The sequence below is a fragment of the Lytechinus pictus genome, chromosome 18 (genome assembly GCF_037042905.1).
Source record: "Lytechinus pictus isolate F3 Inbred chromosome 18, Lp3.0, whole genome shotgun sequence".
In the NCBI taxonomy this organism is placed as follows: domain Eukaryota; kingdom Metazoa; phylum Echinodermata; class Echinoidea; order Temnopleuroida; family Toxopneustidae; genus Lytechinus; species Lytechinus pictus.
Genome location: NC_087262.1, coordinates 20,077,485 through 20,101,615, shown reverse-complemented (window position 1 = coordinate 20,101,615; position 24,131 = coordinate 20,077,485). Strand labels below are relative to the sequence as shown.

The 24,131-nt window shown below is 38.1% G+C and overlaps 2 protein-coding genes across 2 annotated transcripts; one reads left to right on the top strand and one right to left on the bottom strand.

Moving 5' to 3' along the window:
• The first annotated feature begins 5,492 nt into the window (after positions 1-5,492).
• On the top strand, positions 5,493-6,731 carry LOC135157548 (uncharacterized). Its single transcript, XM_064113491.1, has one exon. The coding sequence runs from the start codon at positions 5,493-5,495 to the stop codon at positions 6,729-6,731; it is 1,239 nt and encodes a 412-aa protein (XP_063969561.1).
• A 4,026-nt stretch (positions 6,732-10,757) lies between these two features.
• On the bottom strand, positions 10,758-18,139 carry LOC129282143 (geranylgeranyl pyrophosphate synthase-like). Its single transcript, XM_064113489.1, has 7 exons — positions 18,066-18,139; positions 16,250-16,413; positions 15,326-15,427; positions 14,777-14,837; positions 13,734-13,980; positions 12,721-12,770; positions 10,758-12,267 (listed from the first exon to the last, which is right to left on the bottom strand). The coding sequence occupies exons 1-7, from the start codon at positions 18,137-18,139 to the stop codon at positions 12,174-12,176; spliced, it is 792 nt and encodes a 263-aa protein (XP_063969559.1). The 3' UTR covers positions 10,758-12,173.
• Positions 18,140-24,131: the final 5,992 nt, after the last annotated feature.

Sequence of the window (24,131 nt, the reverse complement as noted above, 5' to 3'; positions counted from 1 at the left end):
AGAAATTGCCTGATATTCAACTTGAAATTGGTGATCTTCGTATTAATCCTTCAGAAAAAATTAAGAACCTAGGAGTATATTTTGATAAACATATGACTATGAATGATCATATTTCCACTGTTTTTTGTATTGTCACATATCATTTGAGGAACATAACTAGAATTCGTAGGTTTATTGATCAGTCAACTGCGAACCATGCCATACGCTCCCTTATCCTTTCTCGTCTTGATTTCTGTAATGGTCTTCTTAATTCTTCAATACCAGTGGCTCACATCAATCGTCTCCAGCACCTCCAGAATTGGGCTGCCCGTCTTTTTTTTTTGAAGTCGGCCGTGACACACCTCCTGAACCCCTGTTACATAATTTACAGCGCTTATCATAAAGCGGTAAGAGTTAGATAAGCTCGAAATGATATAACGAGAGTGTTTTAAAATGATATCATAGTTTATGTCTGAGTGGGGATTCATCGTCTTGCTTCCCCTGCAGGCTTTGATAAAAGAACCAATTACTTTACAGTGGTGCTAAAAACATGAAAAAGTAAGTGAACCCCATCAGTGTCGGGTCCAAGTAGGATCACATCCGGCCCGTGCCCCCACCCTTTGAGAGGCATAACAAATATTTGTTGGGAATATGTCTTAATGCATTGCTGGTCAACTTTTTCTGACATAAATCACCATTTATTGGGAGTGAATGCCTCTTTTGGGGGCTGTTTTTCTGTACAAAAGTGCCTCCCCCCTAGGAAAATCCTGGATCCTTCATGCTGAGTGTTGAATGTAGACACCGTGTAGACAACAACACTCCAATGTCCGGCGAGCCCAGAGAAACAAACTTTATAGAATGTAATATTCCATCACCTGACTTGACAATTAAATATCTAAAAGATGGCGGAACTTGAACAATTTTCTGGTGGGGTTCACTAACTTTTTATTAGCACCACTGTATTTCGTTTTTTAAATTAAAATAATCGTCAAATCATTTTTGTTGTTCCAGAACTTTGCTTTCGTTGAAACCTTCTAAATTTATATCATAATTAGACACATTAATTTGACGAATGATTCACTACCGTAGAATGCATTTTCTATGCTCTATTTTGAAATCCTTTAAGCTGTGACATTCATTTTACTCATCAACGCTAAGTAGTTTGTAAATTGATTTAAGCGTCGCTTCGAAACACATGTGATAGGGCCTATATTAGATTGTAGGCTTATCATATTCTACACGTCTGCAAAATATGGACTGTAATAATGGGTCATTATGGATACTCTGTGAAATCCACATTTAGTTTTCATATACAGATTATTGATTGCGCTGTGAAATTTTTGCTAAATATGTCAAAATCTATGCTACAAACAGATTTTGATTTTAAGGACATTTTTTCTCGCTTGCAATTTCTTTTTGAATTTTTCTCACATACGTCATGTTGTGGCCCCTTAAAATGTATGGCTCATCGTGCCACTGCATTTGAAGGAAGACTTTTGAAGAAAAATATCGTGATCAAATATCTTAGGACAAGTCATCCGATAATTTCTATTGCGTAAACTAATCATTGTACTGTTTCTCTTCGGAGAGGTTTTTTTTTTGGAACTTGGTGGAGTTTATCGAAGAAAAGGAAAATATGGACACCAACTACAAAATAGAGAAACACATTGTATATACCCAAAACAATCTACTTTGAATGTTATACCTTATTAAAAAGGCACGTTGTATAATCCAAAGATATTGAAGATTAAAAATGAATAGATTATACCTATTACATAACAAGATACTTGTTTTGAGTGTAGTTTGTACAGTCAATTTCGTTCTCCTTCTCATCCCTCTCTCTCAGCCCCCCCCCTCTCTCTCTCTCTCTCTCTCTCTCCCCCTCTCTCTCTCTCTCTTTCCATCTCTGGAGATGATTGGGCGTCAACTATTTGCGGTCCGTTAAACTTAGGATCCTTATTAATCGCTATTCCCCTCCGAGCTTATGTCAAGTTCAAGCTCTTTTCTTTCCAGCTAATATTAATACCACACATGACCCTGTGTCCCAACCAAGACATGACAGAAACAAGATGGATTTCAATTCGGGGCAAGGGTGGATCCAGGATTACAGCGAAAAATAGACACATAGGACCAACAGTAGGCCTACATACAGAACAAAGAAAAAAAACCGTGTCTAGTTTCATGCTATAGTATAGAGAGCCTAATTACCGCCATCAAAATTATTATAATTACCCTAACCAATATTGGACGAGCATGAAAAAAAAATATCCACGTCAAAAGGAAGGGGCATATTTCCATCCTTTCTTCAAAGGAGGAAGGTGGCACAATAATCCGGGGGTAATTCATCACATCATGTATACAATTTAAAGGCAAAAATGGATGGGAGCGCATGCATCTTGTGTCCTTAAATGGGTCTGCACCTATGTTGGTGATGGGGTGGAGCTGTGGAAAGAGGGGGGGGGGGTAATTAAGACACATCATAGCGTTATCATCAATAAACACACATCAATGATCAAAATAATTAAGGAAAAATAGTTTGCGTATATTAATAATGCTAGATTAATAAGAATTAATAGTTTTATTGCCTTGCTTACACTCTTAAAATGTTGGGATACAACAATTGATTTAAAAATGTGTACAACTCTGGGTAGTTTTCAACCAATACAGTGTAGATTTCACCCAAAGCACACATTGGTTTAAAACTACCCTGAATTGGATAAAGTTTTAAACAATTGTTGTGTGGACAGTATATGTTACCCAACATTTTTAAGAGTGTAGAAAGGATGATATAATTGAATCTTGAATTTAGTTTAGGCCTACTTCAGAAGGAAATTGAAATTTGATGGCAAACCCTACATCCAAATCAAACACCTAAAATAATGTCGTATAATACATGTATATTTCATAAAGAAAATATCGAGGAAAATGATTATGCTTCATAATATCAAAATAATGATAGAACAATTAAACATTAATAATTCAAGTCAAGTTGGCAATCGATATAGAGAAAATCTTTTTACGTATCTGTTTGAGATCTACGCCCTTGCTGCTGGCTATTGTGACGTCACCGATGAGTTATGAGATTAGAATGATTATTTTAATAAATTCCACATGGGGTTGATCGCTCAAACCTCTGACGTCGTCCAAGAAGCGAGGTATCATACTACTGTATTCTCGTTAGTAGAATCGTGTTGATATGATGTGACTTGAACCGGATCAGATAGCCGACGGACATGTCTTTAAAAGTTGGTCTGATAATTATTCAATCAATCCTAGCCCTATATACCGATTCGAGTTCGAATAAGTGAATTTTTAACGAGAACCATATTATCTCTGACTTTACATGTTTATTCACCCCTTCCATACCGGGCTCTTTCCCCTCTTTTTAATTCATTGTTCTCACTCTATCTCCCCTTTCCTTCACTCCCTTCTCTTTTGAACTCTCGATTCTCTCCATCTCTCTCGATCTTTCGCCTCTTTATTTTGCAATCCGACCCTCTCTTTCCCTAGTCCAGCTTGGACCTTGTTGTTTGGAAGTGCCCTTTCCCAAAGCTAACATAGAGGGCACATGTCTCCCAATCTCTAATCAGCGCCAATCCACTCATCTTCCCTCCCCAACAACGTCATATTTCCCCTTTCTCTCTCTCTACTTTCTATTTCTTTTGCATCTTTATTTTGTAATCCCACTCTTTCCCCCTTATATTCTCCCCCCCCCTTTCTCTCTACTTCTATTTCTTTTGCCTCTTTAATTTACAATCCCATTCTTTCCCCCTCATATTTTTTGTTTCTCTCTCTTCTCTTTTCCCTCAATGGTTTGCCCTATCACATTTTCTCTCATCCTGATAAGAATCATTACAATACCAATATAAGCCTTTCCAATTTAAGCCACTGAAGAGGAAAACAAACCAGAAATGAAAATTATTCCAATGTTGGCGACAGGACAAAAACCAGACTAAATATATCTTAAATCTGTCATCATAACGGATAATTCAAATCAAAGGAATATAAAATGACCTATCATTTCCATTTCTAAAAATTGCATGTTTCCTCTGGAAAAAAAATATTTGTAAATGAAAGGGAAACAGACAAGACAATTATCTCAGATAATTTAAATGTTTAGTTTTAACATTATTGCATTTTTAATAATTACTAATAGGAATGGAAATTAGAATCATATATTACCCACATGATTACACAAATAAAGGATACAAGAAAAATATCACTTCATTTCATTTAGTATTAGTTCATACAAGCAGAAAATGAAAGACAAGTTTTTCATGTGATCAATACAATGATCATATATGTATAAATATAAAAAATGAGATGACAAGGAAGAACCCCTTTAAATCAATGCTTAAAATACAAACACAAGTTATATTTTTACTCAGATATTAAAAAACTTGCAAGTGTTTTTTCATTAGAGTGCAAATGAATAGCCTCATCATTGTTCTTCTATAATGTTGGTTGTTGCGTGCTGTACTGTGTGCCTGCTGCATTGGCGAGCTCCTCATTAATTTCTACTTTTGGGGGGTCAAAAATTATCTCCTCATCCATTCTTCACTAGTGATCTGCCCACTGGTCATCAGAGACCTCACAGAGCGAATTTAGAGACTTTTTCAAGACCAAAGCTGGAAATTTCCAACTTAAAGTTTTCACCATGGAAGCTGCTTAACTACACAAAGGCTCAGTGTGGTCCCAGACACCAGATTTGGTGTACAGACAGTGGTGTGAAGCCACTATCTGCCTGGTCATTGCAGTTCTTCAGATGCATATTGTTCCATTGTCAAGGGATTAGCCTACAACTCTTTGAAACCCTGCCTCCTACACAATACAAGCTTTGTGTTACTTGGATAGAACCCTGCACTTGTATTATTGTATGCAAGAATAGTGGAACCCATGTGACTGCATATATACAACATGAAACTTGCTTGATGACAGGTCATTGATAAGTATAGATCTACAGTGACTACACATAACATACTAATATATCTTGTTTGTATGCTAATGTTTGTGAGTATACTACGTGCATTTATCGACTGGTCTAGATTAATAACATGGGCAACCCTAAAATCTTTGCTGCCCTTTTACTTGTCCCAGTCCTTGTTGTGAACTGTATACTTACAAAAAATCAGTCCTTGAAATCACATCTCAAGCATCCTTCCTGGGAACAGCTCCCAATGACAACATGGTTCCCAGCCTCAAGCCTGACCATAGGAAGCCATGTTACATCTTTGGGAAACCTACCTGCCGGATTGACTTCAAGTTTGAACACCAACTCTTTCTTTCAAAAAAGAAACATGTATGCTGTAACTTTTGTAAGCAGAATTAGTAGTAAGTCGGTTCTTCTGTATCTTAGTGTACTTCTCCTCACCCATGACATCGAGCTCCACCCAGGACCGTCCACACCAAAGTATCCATGTGGAGTGTGTGCGAAGGCAGTAAGATGGTCGAAGAAAAGGACAGCTGTTGCATGTGACTCGTGCAATGTTTGGTACCATACAGATTGCATGGGAATGTCAACTGCCACATACTACAGTCTCAATAACAGCAATGTTACCTGGTTCTGCGCAAAATGTGATCAACCCAACACTTCATCTTCCCTGCTGGACTCATATATTTCTGAGAGTCAGAACAGCTTTGCTGCTCTCTCTGATCTTCCGGATGGCCAAAGTGAATTCAGCACATGTTCAGATACTTCATCATTTATCTCGATTGGAACAATCGAAGATTTAGATTCACCACCCAGGACTTCATCACCACAAAGAGCAAGGAGATCCAAGAAAAATAACTGTAAGTCCTTTAAAGTCCTTACTGTCAATTTTCAGAGCATCCGGAACAAGAAGGAAGCCTTCTGGGAAGCGGTTGAATCCTGCAACCCAGACATTATTGTTGGCAGTGAGACCTGGTTACGGCCAGACATCCTTAGCTCGGAAATCCTCCCGCCGGGTTACAACTTACCGGCTATCCGGAAAGACAGAAATGATGGGTACGGAGGTGTACTTATTGCAACCAAATCAGATATTATTGTATCAGAAGTGTCCATTGATACCAACAAGGAAATTGTGGCTGCTGAAATGAAAATCGTTGGTGGTCACAACCTGATAGTTATCTGTCTCTACCGTCCTCCTGATAACAACATAGCCAGTGCTGAGGAAATATGCAGTGCTATCAGTGGCGTCGTAAGAAACAACCCATCCTCGGCCATCTGGATCTCGGGTGATCTTAATTTGCCAGACATTAACTGGCAGACTGAGACTGTGACAGGCCACCAGTACAACCTCGGTGTTAACTCAGCATTCCTTTCAACCTTTCAAGACTTATGCCTCAGCCAAATAGTAGACTTTCCAACGAGAGGTCAATCAATCCTAGATGTCTTCCTCACAAATCGCCCATCTCTAATCAGGAAATGCATCCCCTTACCAGGTATCAGCGATCATGATATGGTCCTCACGGTTGCTGACATAAGGGCGAAGATACAGAGACCAATCAAGAGGAAGGTCTATCTTTGGAAGAAGGCAAACATGGACACCATCAGAGAAGCAATGGCAAGCTTTGCTGAAAGCTACTTGGCCCAGACTTCTCTAGATACCCCGGTCGAAAGTCAGTGGACAGAGATAAAAAGTAAGATCTTATCTGCACTTGAGGAAGATGTACCATCGAAGATGACCTCATGCAGATTTAGCCAACCCTGGATCACGACAGAATTGAAACGTCTCTCCAGAAAGAAGAAAAGATCATTCAGGAGATCGTGAGCTGCCGCAGCCGAGATTGACAACACAGAACACCGTAATTACAAGGAACTTAAGAAAACTATGCAAAGGGAATGCCGTAAAACCTACCAGACCTACATCTCAGATCTGATATGTGGAGAAGGTCCCAGTGGAGGCAAGAGATTTTGGACATTCATTAAGAATAAGCGGTGTGACAACTCTGGAGTATCCCCACTCTTGAGAGATGGCGTCCTTCGATGTGACAGCAAAACAAAGGCTGCTGTCCTGAATGATCAGTTCTCTTCAGTCTTTACAAAAGAAGACATAGACAACATTCCTGACATGGGAGCTAGTCCACACCCGAAGATCTGCAACATTGAAATTGGTTCTGAATGAGTCTGGAAACTGTTGTCCAAGATCAACCCATACAAGGCACCAGGACCTGACGGCCTTCCTGCACGTATCCTGAAGGAGTGTTCTACAGAGCTTGCACCTGTCCTTTCTTTACTGTTCCAGTCCACCCTACATCAAGGTGCAATTCCATTAGACTGGAAGGCTGCATTCATCACACCAATCTTCAAGAAAGGTAACCGGCACGAAGCCTGCAATTATAGACCAATTTCATTGACCTCACTTGTGTGCAAAACCCTTGAACACATCATATTCTCAGAAATCATCAATCACCTGGAATCTAACAGTATCTTGTCTGAAAAGCAACATGGTTTCAGAAAATTCCACTCCTGTGAGTCCCAACTGCTACTGACCATACACGACCTTGCCAAAGGGATTGACAACAAACAGCAGATAGATACAGTACTGTTAGACTTTTCAAAGGCATTTGATAAAGTACCACATGAAAGACTCTTGAGAAAACTAGCCTTCTATGGCATCCAAGGAAATCTTCTTGGTTGGATCAGAGCCTTCCTTAAAGATCGTGTCCAACAGGTGGTGCTTGAAGGAACTACCTCTCTCCCAGCTGATGTCAACTCGGGCGTACCTCAAGGGACTGTACTTGGCCCGCTTCTCTTCCTGGCCTACATCAACGACCTGCCTAACTGTGTCCAGTCGGAGGTGCGGATGTTTGCCGACGATTGTCTTCTCTACCGACACATCAGTTCGCAATCTGACGCAGACGCACTCCAAGAAGATCTCACTAACCTGCAAGATTGGGAAGCCAAGTGGCAGATGTCTTTCAATCCATCGAAGTGTGAAGTTCTGAGAGTGACCAATAAGGTGAAAAATGTCATCAAATCGCCTTATTCTCTTCATGGAGTTGAACTTCCAGCTGTTGACAATGCCAAGTACCTCGGAGTACACATCAACTCCAAGCTCAGCTGGAAGACGCATATTGACAGTACATGTAAAAAAGCAAATAGTACTCGTGGATTCCTCCAAAGAAACCTGTATGGCTGCCCCAAGAAAATCAAGGACCAGGCATACAGGACATATGTACGACCTATCCTTGAGTATGCAGCAACAGCCTGGGATCCTCACTACCAAGACTACATCTGGAAACTTGAAATGGTTCAGAGGCGTGCTGCTCGGTTTACACTTGGAGACTACCACCCAAGACACAGTGTCACCGATATGCTTCACTCATTGAAATGGCAGTCTCTCGCTGAAAGGAGAGCTCATCTGAAAGTGATCATGCTCTACCGTATCCTTCATGGACTGATTGCCATCCCACCTGAACCACCTTACCTCTACCCAGCACTACGATCATCTGGACGACGACATACTCAACATCGACAACAATTATGTAGGACCTCTGGGTTTCAGAACTCCTTCTTTCCTAGTGTTGTACGCCTTTGGAACCAGCTCCCTGCCAGTGTAACATCTGCTTCTTCTCTGGAACAGTTTAAGAGGTAGCTGGACGGGATAACGCTGCGCCAGGCTTAGATGGAAAAGGAGTTAGTTTTTACTTGCACAAGGAGCACTTTTACCTTATATGTACATACACCTTTAACCTCATGAGCATATTACTGAGGTTTGGCAATGCAGCATGGCACACTAGTTTTTAAGCACTGCACAAAGTACGAAAATACTCTACCCAGAGGTCTGTACTACACCCGGAAGAAGAAGAAGAAGAAGAAGAATCCTGAAGCGTAATTTTTTTCAAATTCTTAATCCACTGTACCGCAATAATCTTTTTCGAGTCCAAGATATAGTTTGGACATATCATTTAGTACTGGTTTGGTCTTAATAAAGACCCTGCTTCCTAGACATACTGGGCTTAGGAAGAAATGTACTTGCTATTGATTTAAAATTGTGACTAAAACCAAAACAAACTTACTACACTACAATTACATTCCAAGAAACAAACCATAATTGCTAGACATAAAAGTGAGTTTGGAACCTAAAATTGACTTGCAAGTGATTGCACGTTTCTTGTATTAAAAGAACCGCTTTCCGCTCGAAAACTCATATTCATGCCCGTACAGAATTCAAATTCCTCTTGAAACTTGCATTAGACGTTATTAAAGATAAATGTCTGTCATAATCTATTCTTAATCTCTAAATTGTCTTTTGATAAAGCTCCTACACACAGTCACAGTCCACTATTCTTAATATTAAAAAAAATGTGATGTTGCATGAACTGTGCATCAACCTTTAGATATGAAGGATATTTTATTGAAAATCACTTTTAAATACAGAAAAATCAGAGGTGAATAACTTGAAATTTTGTTTGGTATCAAATTTCCTGGGTTAAGGGATTTTTTTTTTGAAAGGCAAGTTAATCCCAAGTGACCCCAAATAAAGATATAGCCTAACTAATTAACAAATATTAAAGAAGTTATATTTCATGTATATAAAAAAAATTAAAATAGGAACATCATGTCATTTTAAGTTGAAATTATTTAATTAACTAAAATCTTTAGGTGAAAAGCACCTGGTGTCATGATATTTATAACCCTTCTTTCTTTATTTCAGAGAGTAAGAATATAAAAGAATTAATCATATACATGTAATAGTAAAGAAAAAGAACATGAAAATACAAAATGATAATAATATATTTTTAGCATGATTTAAATAGCACTTCATTGTAGTGTCTTTGGATCTTAACAGCAATTATGAACATACAAATGCCTGAATTGAGAAAAACAACAAAAGGAAAAATGAGATGAAAATATAGTGATACAGAGAAAACAAAGACAAAACAGGAATAGAATAAAGCCAGCATTTTATGCAGTCACATCATGATTTACATGTAAAGCCTAAGTTAAATAAAATCACTCGAGGATGTACAATTCCCGGATAATGCCAGCATGATGCAGGGCAGTCCAGGATAGTATTGCCCCGGATTGAACGCCGACGAGTGCTGATGACTGTACACACGGTATCAACATGTCATCTACATAATGGATCTACATGGACCATGGCAGAAGAGCACGGCATCTACACAAACCATCAGGGCGTCAACTTGTACCAACACGGCAGCTACAGGGACCGTCCCGAATTGCCCTGCCAACACAGCAGTCTACAGATGGCGTCAGATGTTTTAGACCTCCACAAAACTGCCGTTTGGTCTCCCGGACGTTTATGAACCTACACAGACCTCCAAGGCCTTTACGGGGATCTCTCCCCCGGATCATCCCAGATCTGGTCCTGGGTGGTCCGGCATCTACATGTGACTGGGGCTTTAAATCACTTTGGCAAGAATATGTGTGATTGCCATTTGCATACTTCATGAACGTAGCTATTGCCTTTCATATCTGACATCTTGACCTTGAAATAAAAAAAATATCTACAAAGCAATTATATCCAAAAGAAATTACTGACAGCTCATTATGGAAGAAAATACATTTACACGGATCGACACATGCTGTTTACACCACCCTCCCCCCAGCCAATAACAATTACACAAAAAAACGAGGCTTTACTATTCAGCACTAATATCCTGTAAAATCATGAACCAGTTTTACAAGTTGATTCCCTTGAGACTTTGACAAAGCACCGATCTTATTACTAAGTCTCTTGGAGAGGCTTCAATGCATTGGTCACCTAGTTCCTTACTTCTAAATCGTTAACATTCCATGCAGTCAAGTGACATGACGAGAACAAAACGATCGTGTGGCAAGAGAAAAATCTACAGATCAAAAATCTTAATCTGAGTCTTCGGTTCACATTCATCTTCGAGCAGTCATAAACACATAGGCCATCTATAAACAGGGAAACATAATTTTCTAAATAGAACAGGACAACATAAAAATGGTGTTACATTTAGCTTTTTGACCACTCTTGAGTTATCACTTTGGTGAAAAACAATTGTAAATGGCAGAATTTCTGCACTACATGAATTGTGATCAAATTATTTGCAGCATGATTTTGATTTACTTAAGCTTTGCAAATCTAAAGATAATTTATAGAACTGCAGCACACAAAGAGCAAATCTGTATAGCACGATATTTGCAGTAACTCAGTACATGCTAAGTGGATCAGCAAAAATATTGTAAAAACAATTTTACAATTTCCAATGAATAAAAACACATTAGCCAAAAAATCCTTTAAAAAAATGATGCACACATCTCAATGGGAGATATGAATTACTCTAACAGTAACTTCTCCACCCCCCCCCCCTCTGCCTTCACATACAAATTAACTTTACTGACCCTGATCCAAGGAAGCATTTTTTATATTGTTACACTGATCCTAGCATTGGTCCTAAGAATCTCCAAACTTGTACTATAGACATATCCTGAAACAATGCTGTGCAAGAAAACATACAAAAGCCTTTCAAGACACCAACGTAAAACCCAGGCAGATGACTGAAGCCTGTGCAGTGTATCAATTTGCCTTTTTCCTCTAGGACAGCTACATGTGATGCCCAGTGAATCTGTTCCTCAGATAGGATGTCAAATATTGATCCTCAGTAGATGAATGTCCACCTTACACTACAACCAATCACACATTTCAAGTCGTATAGTATAGTAAGGGAAAGCTAAGGTGAGATTGTCTATCTTCACAACTAGGTCAGGTATACCTGAGGCAAAGGGTGGTTCACTTCTTGCCTGTTGCACTGGCAAAGATAGCTCAGTCGGTAGAGCAGGGGTTTCAGATTCCGGTGACCCAGGTTTGACTCCTACTTGGTGCGCTAGTGCCCTTTGGTAAGGCATTAGTCCTCATTGCCAGGTTCCTCAGAGAGGACCTTAAGCTGTCGTTCCTCTGGTTTCTTGCTTACAAGCATTCATGCTTTCTTAGCCATAAGGTAAAAAAAAATCACCACCAATCACTGGTGGCATCAAATAACAATACAAATACAGTAGAACTGCTTTAAGTAGACCTTCCATAAGTCGAAGAATCGCCTCAGTAAAAGTATTCTTTTCACACCAGAATATGCAAATCATGTATTATTTAAATTAGTATGTAAATGTACCTAAGTCAAACAGATTTCAGTGTTCCAAAGAGATTTGACATTGGTAGATTCACCTGTAATAACACACGACGGTCATAGATGGAAGTTCAGATGTTACAGGTGGACAAACGTCATTGATCCCTATGCCGTATGAGTTTTCCAAGTTCTTCCAAGATGGATTCTAAGATGGGGTTTCCTCCTAGGTTTGTTATATGTTGATAAGCCCTGGGATGAAAAATAAAATGAAATAATGATAATAACAATATCCTGAACTTTGATATATACTGTATCTGATTTTGTTCACACAGCTAAAGAATACACGGAAGATAAATGAAAATAAAATTCGTGCAGACATTGACAGAAAAATAATTAATTTAATCTCCTAGGTAAATAAATTAAATACATGTTAGTATGTGGAATGAAATTGGTATGGTGTTTCTGGTCATTTATTTTCTCCCATTTTTTAAGCAATCTAAACTATAATGATTTTGGGGAGAATTTTTTTCTTTCTGGGCTTCATATTACAACATATCACAGACACAGGTGACAAGTGGGACCTTGCAGCTCAGATTTTTAAAAATCATATCAATGTTAGCAAATGCCTTTAATGGAAGGGAAACAATTCAAACGAAAGTACCATGATCTGTGAATATATTACAGAAATATATGCATACTTACTGCTTTTCTAGATCAAAGAGCACTGTCCTTGTATATTCAAATGAACCAAACTGCATAGAAAAACAAAACAAAAATAAATACACATAAATTTTATAAAAAATAAAGTGTGTCTTAGAAATATCGAGCTCATACAAATAGAAATGTTCTTTTCCAAATTTTGGCTTGTAATTTCCTTGAAGGTCCCATATACAACACAGGGGGACATATGAAAGTGAGCTATCTGCTAAACTTATCGTTTATATGCTGACTGGTGTTACATCAAGCAAATTGTATATGCACTTATCATTCTTGGACATCAAAGTAATGTGTTTGGAAAGACACATTTTCTCACTGCAATGACTAGATTCAGTGTAAATATGCCATGGTAATCGCCATGGTAATTTGATAACGCATTGATGCAGAGTTTTATTGCCCAATGCAAATGCATTGTGGGATGGCCACTCTGCAGTAGTATTGCAGCAATATCTAAATTTAGTATAAATGTAGTAATAGTCTTGTTTACAGTTTTCAAAATTCCGCGCTGCCACCAGGGCAAATAAGTCGACTCTACTACAAGCAGAAAAATCAGAGAAAAATATTAGTGAAGGTTAGAAGAAAATTTGTCAAACAAAATAGCTATGAAAAAAAAAATTGATGTTGTTGGCGAGCAGCTCCTCTGTATGTCATGTGATATATTTCCAAAAATGTAAACTTTCTGAAGAAATTGAAGATGATATTATTTGTGGGTTGGATAGATCATCAGACACATCACTCCATACCCCTTCCCCCCTTCTAAAAGAAAAATATTCATATTCATCATGTTCCATTATATAAATGAAAATTCATGGAATTTATATCACATAATATATGAGGAGCTGATTGCATATAACATCACAAATAAAAAATTTTGAAATTCATGATGTCCTCTCTTTAAATTTAAAAGCAATTTTTATAATATCTACATCTTGTATATTTTTCTGCTTTTATTAAAACCAACTTATCGTGAGACTGAACTTCGCCTTTCACCGACCTACCTTTTCTAGCAGGTCTACACAGTATTTCTTGACATCCATGTCTTCCGTCCTCTGTCTTAGGATACTCATAACCTGTGTGTTCTCGGGTCGACTGCGGATCCCATGGATCAAAGGGAAGGAGAACTTGCCCTCGGTGAGGTCCTCACAGTAACTCTTGTTCTCAGTGTACTGCCTGGAGCAGAGGTTGGCATAGTCATCTCGGATCTGGAAGTACAGGCCCAAGATGTCACTCAGGGGTTTGAAGTCACTGGAAAAGACAAAGAAATCAAACCTTGGTGAACTAATGCTAAGCACTGCAAATAGGTTTGATCAGATTTTCCACTGATGCAAGGTTTTCTTTTACTGGATTTGCTTTGTTTTTCATGATTTTACACTGTTATTTTGGGAATTCAAAGAACAAAAGAGATGTGTTTTGCATGAAATTCTATGAATTCTGTTTTTATTCCCAATTTCCGTGATTTTTTTTTCTGTACAGCAGAAAACTGTTTACCTTAATCTGTTACTTAGGTGGTTGAAGCCATCACAAAAAACAAAGATAATACTGGCAATAGATATAGGCCTACCTAAGGATTGACAGTCAAGCTATCTGGAATGTTGAGCCTTCATTCCTCATACCCTGTTTTCCAGTAGTTTTCTCTACATAATCTGACTTATAGTCTTTTTAGGACTTCATCCAGTTTTAAAACGAGATAATATTGGAACCCTTTTTTGCCTAATAGTGTAACCTACTTCCTTTCTCTAATTCAACTCTTCAAGAACAAGAACCACAGGCTTGTCAGGATAAACTACATGGGTAACTGTAAATATATTCTTTTTTTATAGAAAATATTGACTCTACTACAGTATAATTCAATACAAAAGAACAGACCATCATCTTCTATAAAGATAATGAGATAAAGAGATAGAAATATAGATATAAGGATGGATGGATGGAAGGAAGGATGGATGGATGGATAGATAGTTAGATAGATAGATGTACAGACAGTGACACATATACTTATTGCAACATTGTACAGATGTTTGACAATATTTTCAAAACCTACCTTTTGTTTGTGCTGAAAAGTTGCATGAGCCTGACAGCTAAACCGAACAGACCTCCAGTTTCTGTTATAAGAGTAAATCAAAGTTTACATCATCATTACTATAAACACTGGAAATACTGACTGCTTTAAACATTTTTTCATAAACTTAGTTATCAACAATATTACTACTAACAATAAAATCATGAGCCAATCGCAGTGTCGGGGGTGGATCAAAAGTTTCAATATTAGGAGGGCATTGATAACAAGTTTGACAAGCCCCCCAAAAAAGACATCACTACAAAATTGCAAAGCAAAGCAAAAGATTGAGAAAATTTTTCTGCATAATTGTGGACTTATTTTCATTTCTTAAAGAGGTGAGGGTACAAGTTACCAAATGATTTTTTGGGGTTAAAAATGGAAGGCACTTTGCAGGGTACTCAATGCTAAATGTCATTATTAACCTTACAAATGCACAGGCATTACAAGGAATAAGTATTCCTGCAAGGAGCCTACATGTATACATTTGCTTCACCTGGGTTGAGTGCAGCACAATGATGCTATGGTACTCACTCTTTATGACCATCTCTTTGTATTCTTCCTCTGTGGGGCATGTATAGGAGTCTCTCCAATAGATGTCCATACCCTGTCCTTGGTGCAATAAGACTAGCTGCTCTGAAACCACAAACAATAATAATAATAGTTATTTGACTTGTGACATTTTAACCTAAATACTTGTTTGTGTTCTACCTATAGCAAGTTACGAGTTACATATCCACCAAATTTTAGTGATTGATGTCATCTCATGATCTGAAACTTAAAAGTAGTGTGCTCATCTACTAGGCTACAGATTATGTAAACAAATTAGCAGTACACTGGTCCTTCTACATGTTAGGTAAGACATCGTGGTATTACATGATTCAGCTTTGTTGTAAAACCTGCCACTTTCTTCATTCATCTGTCACTCAGACTCCTGAATTCCACAAGGTTATGTACGGTCAGTTTAAAAATGTACACTCCTCCCATAATGTCTAACATTGGGGTGCTTATAATACTGTTATACCAGTCACGTAGTAGTCGTATATGCATTCCTTCCTCAAGGAAGTTTCAGAACCCATAATGTTCTTCGTTTAAACTGATAATACTTGCCTTACCCTACTTTTAACTACCTATGGTTAAAATCACTATTTATTTTCCAGAGGGGCTTGCCAATACAAGCTTTGCTTTTCAATAAGTCCCTCATTTTCATTTTCATATGTTAACTATGACCTGTAATTTTGAATTATTTCATAATCATTGTGTTTAAAATTACGACCTATTTATTTACCGATTATTTTTTGTATGATGTTATCTGTAACTGAAGTATCTATTATGACATTTAATCTGATTTGTATATTATGCATGTATAATATGTTTGTTGTGTTTATTATCTGAAAATGAAAATAAAACAAATTGAATTGAATTGAAAAGGAGATAAAAAGTAAGATTTCAACCAACCTGTAAATATTTTCATTGCATCAGGATGATCAAACTGCATTACTTCCTTCCGGCCAAGGAAGTACATATAGTTGGCCGAGTTGATAGTTTGTGCTATACCATAGATACTGTGTGCTACTGGAATGTCCCGTCTGAGCTTAGAACTGTCCTCTATATCATCATTTCTGTAAGAATAATCAAATTCAAGTACATTCAACCCAGTGTGTATAATAGAAATTTCACTATACATATTTTTTTTTGATAAAACAACCATCATATCATTATCATTATTCCATCACTGTATACATTAAACTTCTAACATAATCCTATAGACCTATTGTTGTTTGTATCATTATTTCATTATCTGTGTACATTAATAGTATTCAAATGTCATGTACTACTATAATTCTTACTTTTGTGTTTTACCCTCATAACCCAAGAGGGGGTAATAGGATGTACATAATTCTAAAAATTCTACAAAATGTTGAAGGAAAAAAAAGAGAAAATAACTCACTGCAGAAGTGAACCTGTCACCATGTGCCGCACCACCATTTGAATGTATGCCTAAACAGAATTCCAACTCGATGTGGAGAAGGATCTCTTTCTTGATATCAAAAGGGCCGTCTGCACCATCCCGAGTTTTCAAATTAGCGCGCTATTTCTGATCCGGCAAATTATCCCGATCTGAAAAATCTCGAGATAGTTGGCGGTGGAGACGCAATTATCGCGCTAGTTCGTAGGATTAATCTCGAGATTGCAATCCCAAGTCAACTCGGGTTTATTTGCAAAATAGCGCGCTATTTTACGAATTATCCCGCTAATTCGTCGGTGCAGACGTACTCGAGATTGGACTCGGGGTAATTTATTCATGACGTCAGTCCATAATGCAATTCGCGTTCCACTTCCGCCTTGGTCAAAACATAAACACGTGCGAAAGTCAACTTTATACATGCGAATAGATATTATCGCGAATAGCGTTCATCAAATGCCTAATCAGCAACGATGGTGTCCCACCAGTGAATGGATTTTGGGAGAGACCAGACCGAAGCACTCTAGGCGACACCCCAATACTTACCCGTGTTAATAAACTGGGACTCCACTCACGCGCATTTGGGCCGCCCTAGCTTAGAACTAAGCCTTACCGTCTAAGCATTGATATCACTTTACAAAATATATCTACAAGGTATGTATAATCTATTTACTACTTTGATAATGTTTAAACGGTACTCACCAGTTCTTTTGATGTATTTTCTCCAGAATTCCCACGGATTTGTCCCAAATCTTGCGACAAACCACGTCGCGGTAGACAGCTGTACATTCTTTTTTATTTATAAATAGAACGCCCCTTACGATAGTTGTTAACAACGCGGCCAAATCGTTAGGTTTTTTGCACTGTGTCCAAGGCGTTTTTATTTTGTTTGATTTTTTTATTTTTTAATAAATATTTTGTTAAATAGCGATTTTTACGTCAAATATTAAATTTATATCACAAAATATTTTTTATTGTAGATATATATATAATATCATGCAATAATTTATTCTATATATATTTTATAATAAAATTTATAATTGTTGCGGTCTTTAAAAAAGGATAGTCGATAGATGAGGTGATGACTACACGTATCACGTGATCTGAAAATCAGCTTCATACCGTTTTGATCGCACTCGACGGTGACCGGACTGACTGCCAAGAAAAGATCGAAAAAGGACTCAAATGTAAGTTTCCCTTTATTTTATTAAATTTTAAGTAGGAATAGGATGATATTTAATGGGCAATCTTTTAATAAATGATAAACAAACGAGGAAAAAAAATGGTATTTAGGGAGTAATATCATACTTGGGTGCAGGAAACAGTAACGGTTCTACTTCTAACCTGTTTTTAACGCATTGTCTCCTATGAGGTCCATACATGCTAATGTTTGGACCTCATTGGTACTAGGAGTGGACCGAAGGGGGAGGCGCTCATCGACGATGGTCATATTCAATAACAACACTGACAGCAGTGTTGTCTTATTCCTTCGCAAAATGTGAGCAAATAGCATTTCTTTCCTCCTTCTCTCTCCCTCTCTCTCTCTCTGTCGTTGCCGTCCTACTCCGCCATCATATTTAACGAAGAATACATCACTTCTTCACTCGCTGAGCTGAGAGGATTGTTGCATAACACCGGTCGAATTCGGCGAAAGTGCTAGTGAAAGGAGTACATTGCTTGCATATCGCGGGAAGTTATTCAAAAGCGCGGGCCGTTGAAACTCCAAGATCCGAAAGTGCGCATGCTCGTAACATCGGGCTTGTTGCCTCGCTCGAGCAGGAATCGCTCTTCTTGCGATGGTGGAGACGGGGTTTCTTGAATCTCGAGATTAATCGCGAAGTGGGCCGATCGGGCTAAAATCTCGAGATTGAGCAAACTCGGGATGGTGCAGCACCGCCTAAAGAAAATAAGCTACATATACTTTTCTTGCATCAGGCGTGATGCCAGATCACACACCGACACAGAATGCTTACCCTTACAGATCAATGATCAAATTAAACAAGGTATGAACAAATTCCTACTGAAACTGTTTCTAGCAATGTTACTTGCAGTTTTGATAATCATCACTACGGTTTCATTTCTAAGATGGCATAAACCCCTAGATCTCACTTCGACGCACACGCTACTTAGACGGGTCAATATACGACCAAAAATAGCCTTACCCGGAACAAATTGCAACAAATGATTTTTCAACGGCATTTTGTATTATTTGACCTCAGGAATAACATACTAAAAATCTACCAAAATCCGCATCCGGGAAAGTGGTCATTTTCAAGATGGCTGCCATTCACTGAAAATGGATACAACTGACACATTATCCACCCTTGAATCCTATTTCGGTTCATATTGCATGGTCTGGGGGTACAAATATTGATTTAGGCTAGAATGCATGATAAGCCCTCCTTGGTACCAGGCAAATCCAAGATGGCGCCCAAAATGGCTGCCGTAGGCTGAAAATCCACAATTTATCTAAACTTGTTTTTTATTCAATGGTTTTAAGGGTGAAATAGTACATTGAAACAAGTTACAAGGACAGCCAGTGGTCTGGTGTGTCCAAAAATCCAAGATGGCTTCCAAAAATGGAGTTTAAAATGGCTGTTGATAAATAAAATGGACATAGTTCATTTCATATCCGCCTGGGACATAATGATTTTTGTGTCTATACCATGGTTAAATGGGTCAAATAATACATTGGGACAAGTTACAAGGAAAGTCAGTGGTCTGGTATGTGCAAAAATCCTCGATGGATTCTAAAAATTGATTCTGAAATGGCTGCTAATACTTAAAGCGGATAAAGCTCATTTCATTTTGGCCTGGGATATGTGATTTTGATGTCTAAACCACTGGTTTCAAGGGTCAAATAATATATTAGGATAAGTTACAAGGACAGTCAATGGTCTGGTATCTCCAAAAATCGAAGATGGCGTCCAAAAATTGGTCTTAAAAATATGCTGCTGATACTTAAAGCGGACAAAGCTCCTTTCATATCGGCCTGGAAATGTGATTTTGGTGTCTAAACCACTAGTTCCAAGGATCAATTGATAAATTAGGGCAAGTTACAAGGACAGTCAGTGACCTGGTCGGTCAAAAAATCTAAGTTGGCTTCCAAAAATTGATTCTAAATTGACTGCTGCTACCGTAAAGCGGACATAGCTTATTTCATATCGGCATGGGAGATGCGATTTTGGTGTCTAAACCACTGGTTTAAGGGCCGAAATAATACATTAGGACATGTTTTAAGGCCAGTCAGTGGTCTGGTATGACCAAAAATACAATATGGCTTCCAAAACTCGACTCTAAAATGGCTGTTATTACTTTAAAGTGGCATAGCTCATTTTAAATCCGCCTGTGAGATATGATTTCGGTGTCCAAAGTATGGTTTCAAGGGTCAAATTATATATTAGGACAAGACAATGGCAGTCAGTGGTCTAGTATGTCCAAAATTACAAGATGGCTTCCAAAAATGGTGTAAAAATGTCTGATGTTACTTATAAAAGGACATAGTTTGTTTAATATCTGTCTGGGGAATATGAGTTTGGTGTTAAAAGCATGGTTTAAAAGGGTCAAGTAATACACTAGGGTAAGTTACAAGACCAGTCAGTTGTCTGTATGTTAAAAAATCCAAGATTACTTTTAAAAATGGGGTGTAAATTGACTGTTGCTACTTAAAAGTATACATAGTTTATTATAAATACACCTTGGAGGTATGATTTTGCTGTCTATACTAGAGTTTACAGGGTCAAGCAATACATTGGGATAAGTTGAAAGGACAGCCAGGTGTCAGGTATGTCCAAAAATCAAAGATGACTTGGGGGTCTTAACTGACTGCTGTTACTTAAAAGTGGATGTAGAACATTATAAATACACCTTGGGGATATTATTTTGGTGTCCACACTAGGGTTTCAAGGGCCAAACAATCCTTTGGGACTGGTTACCATGATATGCAGCTATCCATTTTGCCTTAAAATCCAAGTTGGCTTAAAAAATGGGCTCTAAAGTGACTACTGTTACATAAAATATCTACCTGTTAGAAATAATCTTGGTGCCTACACTTAAATGCATGGGGACAAGTTATCATATTGTTTCATGAGTTGGTAAAAGCACCCATTTTGATGAAATTTTAGAATCCATCATGGATTCTTTGACAAAATGGAGTACTAACCATCCTTGTTACTTGTCCGAATGTATTTTTTTGACCCTTCATACCACAATTTGGACACCAACATTATTTCTTGCAAATGAATATTGTAGAACTCTGACCACTATTGAATGATACGAGTTGTTTTAGATTCCTTTTTTGAATATCCTTTTGTGTTTTAGGCGAACTGGACAACTCCATATCAATGTAACCAGTCCAAACGTATTATTTTAACCATGAAACCATAGTGTGGACACCGAAATCATATCTCCTAGGTGCATTTTATATGAACTATGTCCATTTTTAAAGTAACAGCAGTCATTTTAGACTCCGATTTTTGGAAGCTTTCTTAGATTTTCGACATACTGGACCACTTACTGTCCTTGTAACTTGTCCCAATGTATTATTTGACCATTGAAACCGTGGTCTAGACACCAAAATCATATCTCTCTGATCAGGTGGATGTGATATGAGCTATGTCCATTTTAAGGATTAACAGCCAATTTAAATTCAATTTTTGGAATCCATCTTGCATTTTTGGACACACCAGACCACTGACTGTCCGTGTAACTTGTCCCGACGTACTACTTCATCATTAAAACAATCGAATGGAAACCAAATTAAAGCCACTTAAGTAAGTAATAGATGAATTGTGGATTTTTTTAGATTACGGCAGCCATTTTGGGCGCCATCTTGGGTTTTCCTGGTACCCTGGAGTGCTAATATTCACTCTAATTTGTATAAATAAATTATTTTACCCATTGGACCATGGAATTTGAACCAAAATAGGATTCTAGGGTGGATAATGAGTGAGTTATGTCCATTTTTAGTGAATGGCGGCCATCTTGGACGCCATCTTGAAAATAACCACTTTCCCGGATGCGGATTTTGGTAGATTTTTAATATGTTATTCCTGAGGTCAAATAGTACAAAATACAGTTGAAAAATCATTTGTTGCAATTTGTTCCGGGTCAAACCATATATTGACCCGTCTAACTCTTTTTTGAACGGTGTTTGGAGATGGCATTCGGCATTCCACTCATCGGCATACTCCATTTCCAAGCGTTCATCACCAATAAAAGTTCACGACGTTTTCCTGTAAGACATGGGATATCAATTCTTCATGGATTGGCCGCGAACAACGAACTGATTCTGCTGCTTGGATGTGGCGGTATATTCATTCTGAACTTATTTCGTCTCGTTGGAGCTATCATCTTCTTGCTATCGTCGGCAGCTTTACCCAGCGATCAGGAAATAGCATATTCCGTCATCCCGTATACAGCTTTCAAGATTTACCTAACCTGGCTAATGACCTCGTTTTTGTTCATAGCACAACGGTAGTTCTATGATGATGTTCAGAAAATCAAGTGGACCCTAATCTGTTCCGTGTATACAGGGATGCTTAGCGGAACCGTTTGGCTATTGTCAAACACAACCTTTAATCCTTGGCTTGGGATGCGATTGTTTTACGGGGAGAGAAATGGATTGTATTTGGGGAAACTCCTGAACCCCTTTGTAAGTCTTTTTGGTATCCATTTTTGTTTGGTTGCATTTGAAACATTAAAAAAAAGTTTGTGTGACAAGGAAGACAGTTTCCTCCACTTTCTAATAACTCCGCTCAGATCCTTCTATAATATATAGTCATAAAAATAAAGCAACCAAGTTGCTTTGGGGGACGGGGGAGACACACCCCTAAAAACTTCAGCTGAAGAACGTGAAAGGAAAAGGGCGTGTCCTCCTGCTCCTCCGCAAAAATAGGGGGAATCCTCGTATTTCGTAGAATGGGCGCTCTTGTAATCTAAGTTTAGGATCATTTAAGGTAGCAATCACTCTTATAAAAATAGATGTCGAATACCACTAATCTTGGGGGCAGCAGGAAGTATCCATTTGCTATATTGAAGATTATGATAATGGGATTCATCTCGTGTACAAATTTTGATGTGACGAATTACACACCTTCTAAAGGTAATACTCTCCTTTTGTCTGTCCCTTTCTCTGCTTGTCAATATAAATGAAATAGTGTCGAAGGGCAATGGGACAAACGTGATAAAGTAATTTACTCTTTAGCACGAGTGTGATCATTGGAATTATGTATATGTATTATTATCTCAACAAAATAATGTCTTCGTCCTTTTATGTATTTTACTCATGATGTAAATTTTTTTGCACAAAAATGTGAATTTCCATTTTCACTATTCTATCATAGAAACGAATTCTGCATCCATTGCATGACCAACTTGTAACCGCTCTTTACCCCCCCCCCCCCCTCCCCCCTCTCTCTCTCTCTTTCTTATCCACTCAGCTTGCAAGCCTAATTATAAGTGTGTGGAAGAAAAAAAAGAAGCCTGGAAATTGATAAAGACATGGAAAGAAAGGGAAAATGGCTTATTGAAAGTCAAAACAAGGAAAATATACAAAGGAATTAAAACCAAATATACAGTATACGCTAAAAACAAAAAGGGTGTGCTGTCACATGAGAAACTAAATATCATCCGTGACTTTATGTCAAGTGAATCCGATACTAAACCAGTACTTTATCATAGTTACAACGTCGCCTTTATGTCTATTCAACCTCTGATTATTCTCGTACACATTAACTAAAACCATCACTACCAGGAGATGGCCAGTCATTAAAGTGCATTATGATTTGCGTAATGCATGTCATGCACTTTTCATGCTACGTTGTTAACCACTATCCATTGGTGCTCTATCAACATCCTTCCTCCTCGATTCTCATTCCCCATTTGTACATTTATTTCCTACGACAGCGTAGTGTCTCATTCTGACACATCGTCTATAGGCCTAGGATAATATCAATGCAAATACGATGGATCACCAATTTGCAGAACTCTCCCAATTTAAAGCAACAATAATGATGTGTTTCTTCGTACGTCACTCTGTGGATATGCTGCACTGTTTTACCATCGGTGATTGGGAGCAACTTTGATAGTTTGTCTAATGCAGAGGATCTAGGTTACGCGATAACGAGTGGCGTATTGATTCTCGTCATACTCTGTTGTGATATCATCATGATTAAGTTCCTTCGTGGGAAAGCAGCGTTTCACCAAGCTCAAGAAATTTTTTGGCCCACATGTTGCCGTCATTGTGCCAAAGCTGTCGGGATACTGGTAACAGGAGGGCGACCTGACACAAGTATTGGACATCGCCAAGAGAATAATGACGCTAGCCAAGAACCGAATTCTGAACAATTTTCTTGCATCGCAAAGGGCAGAAGT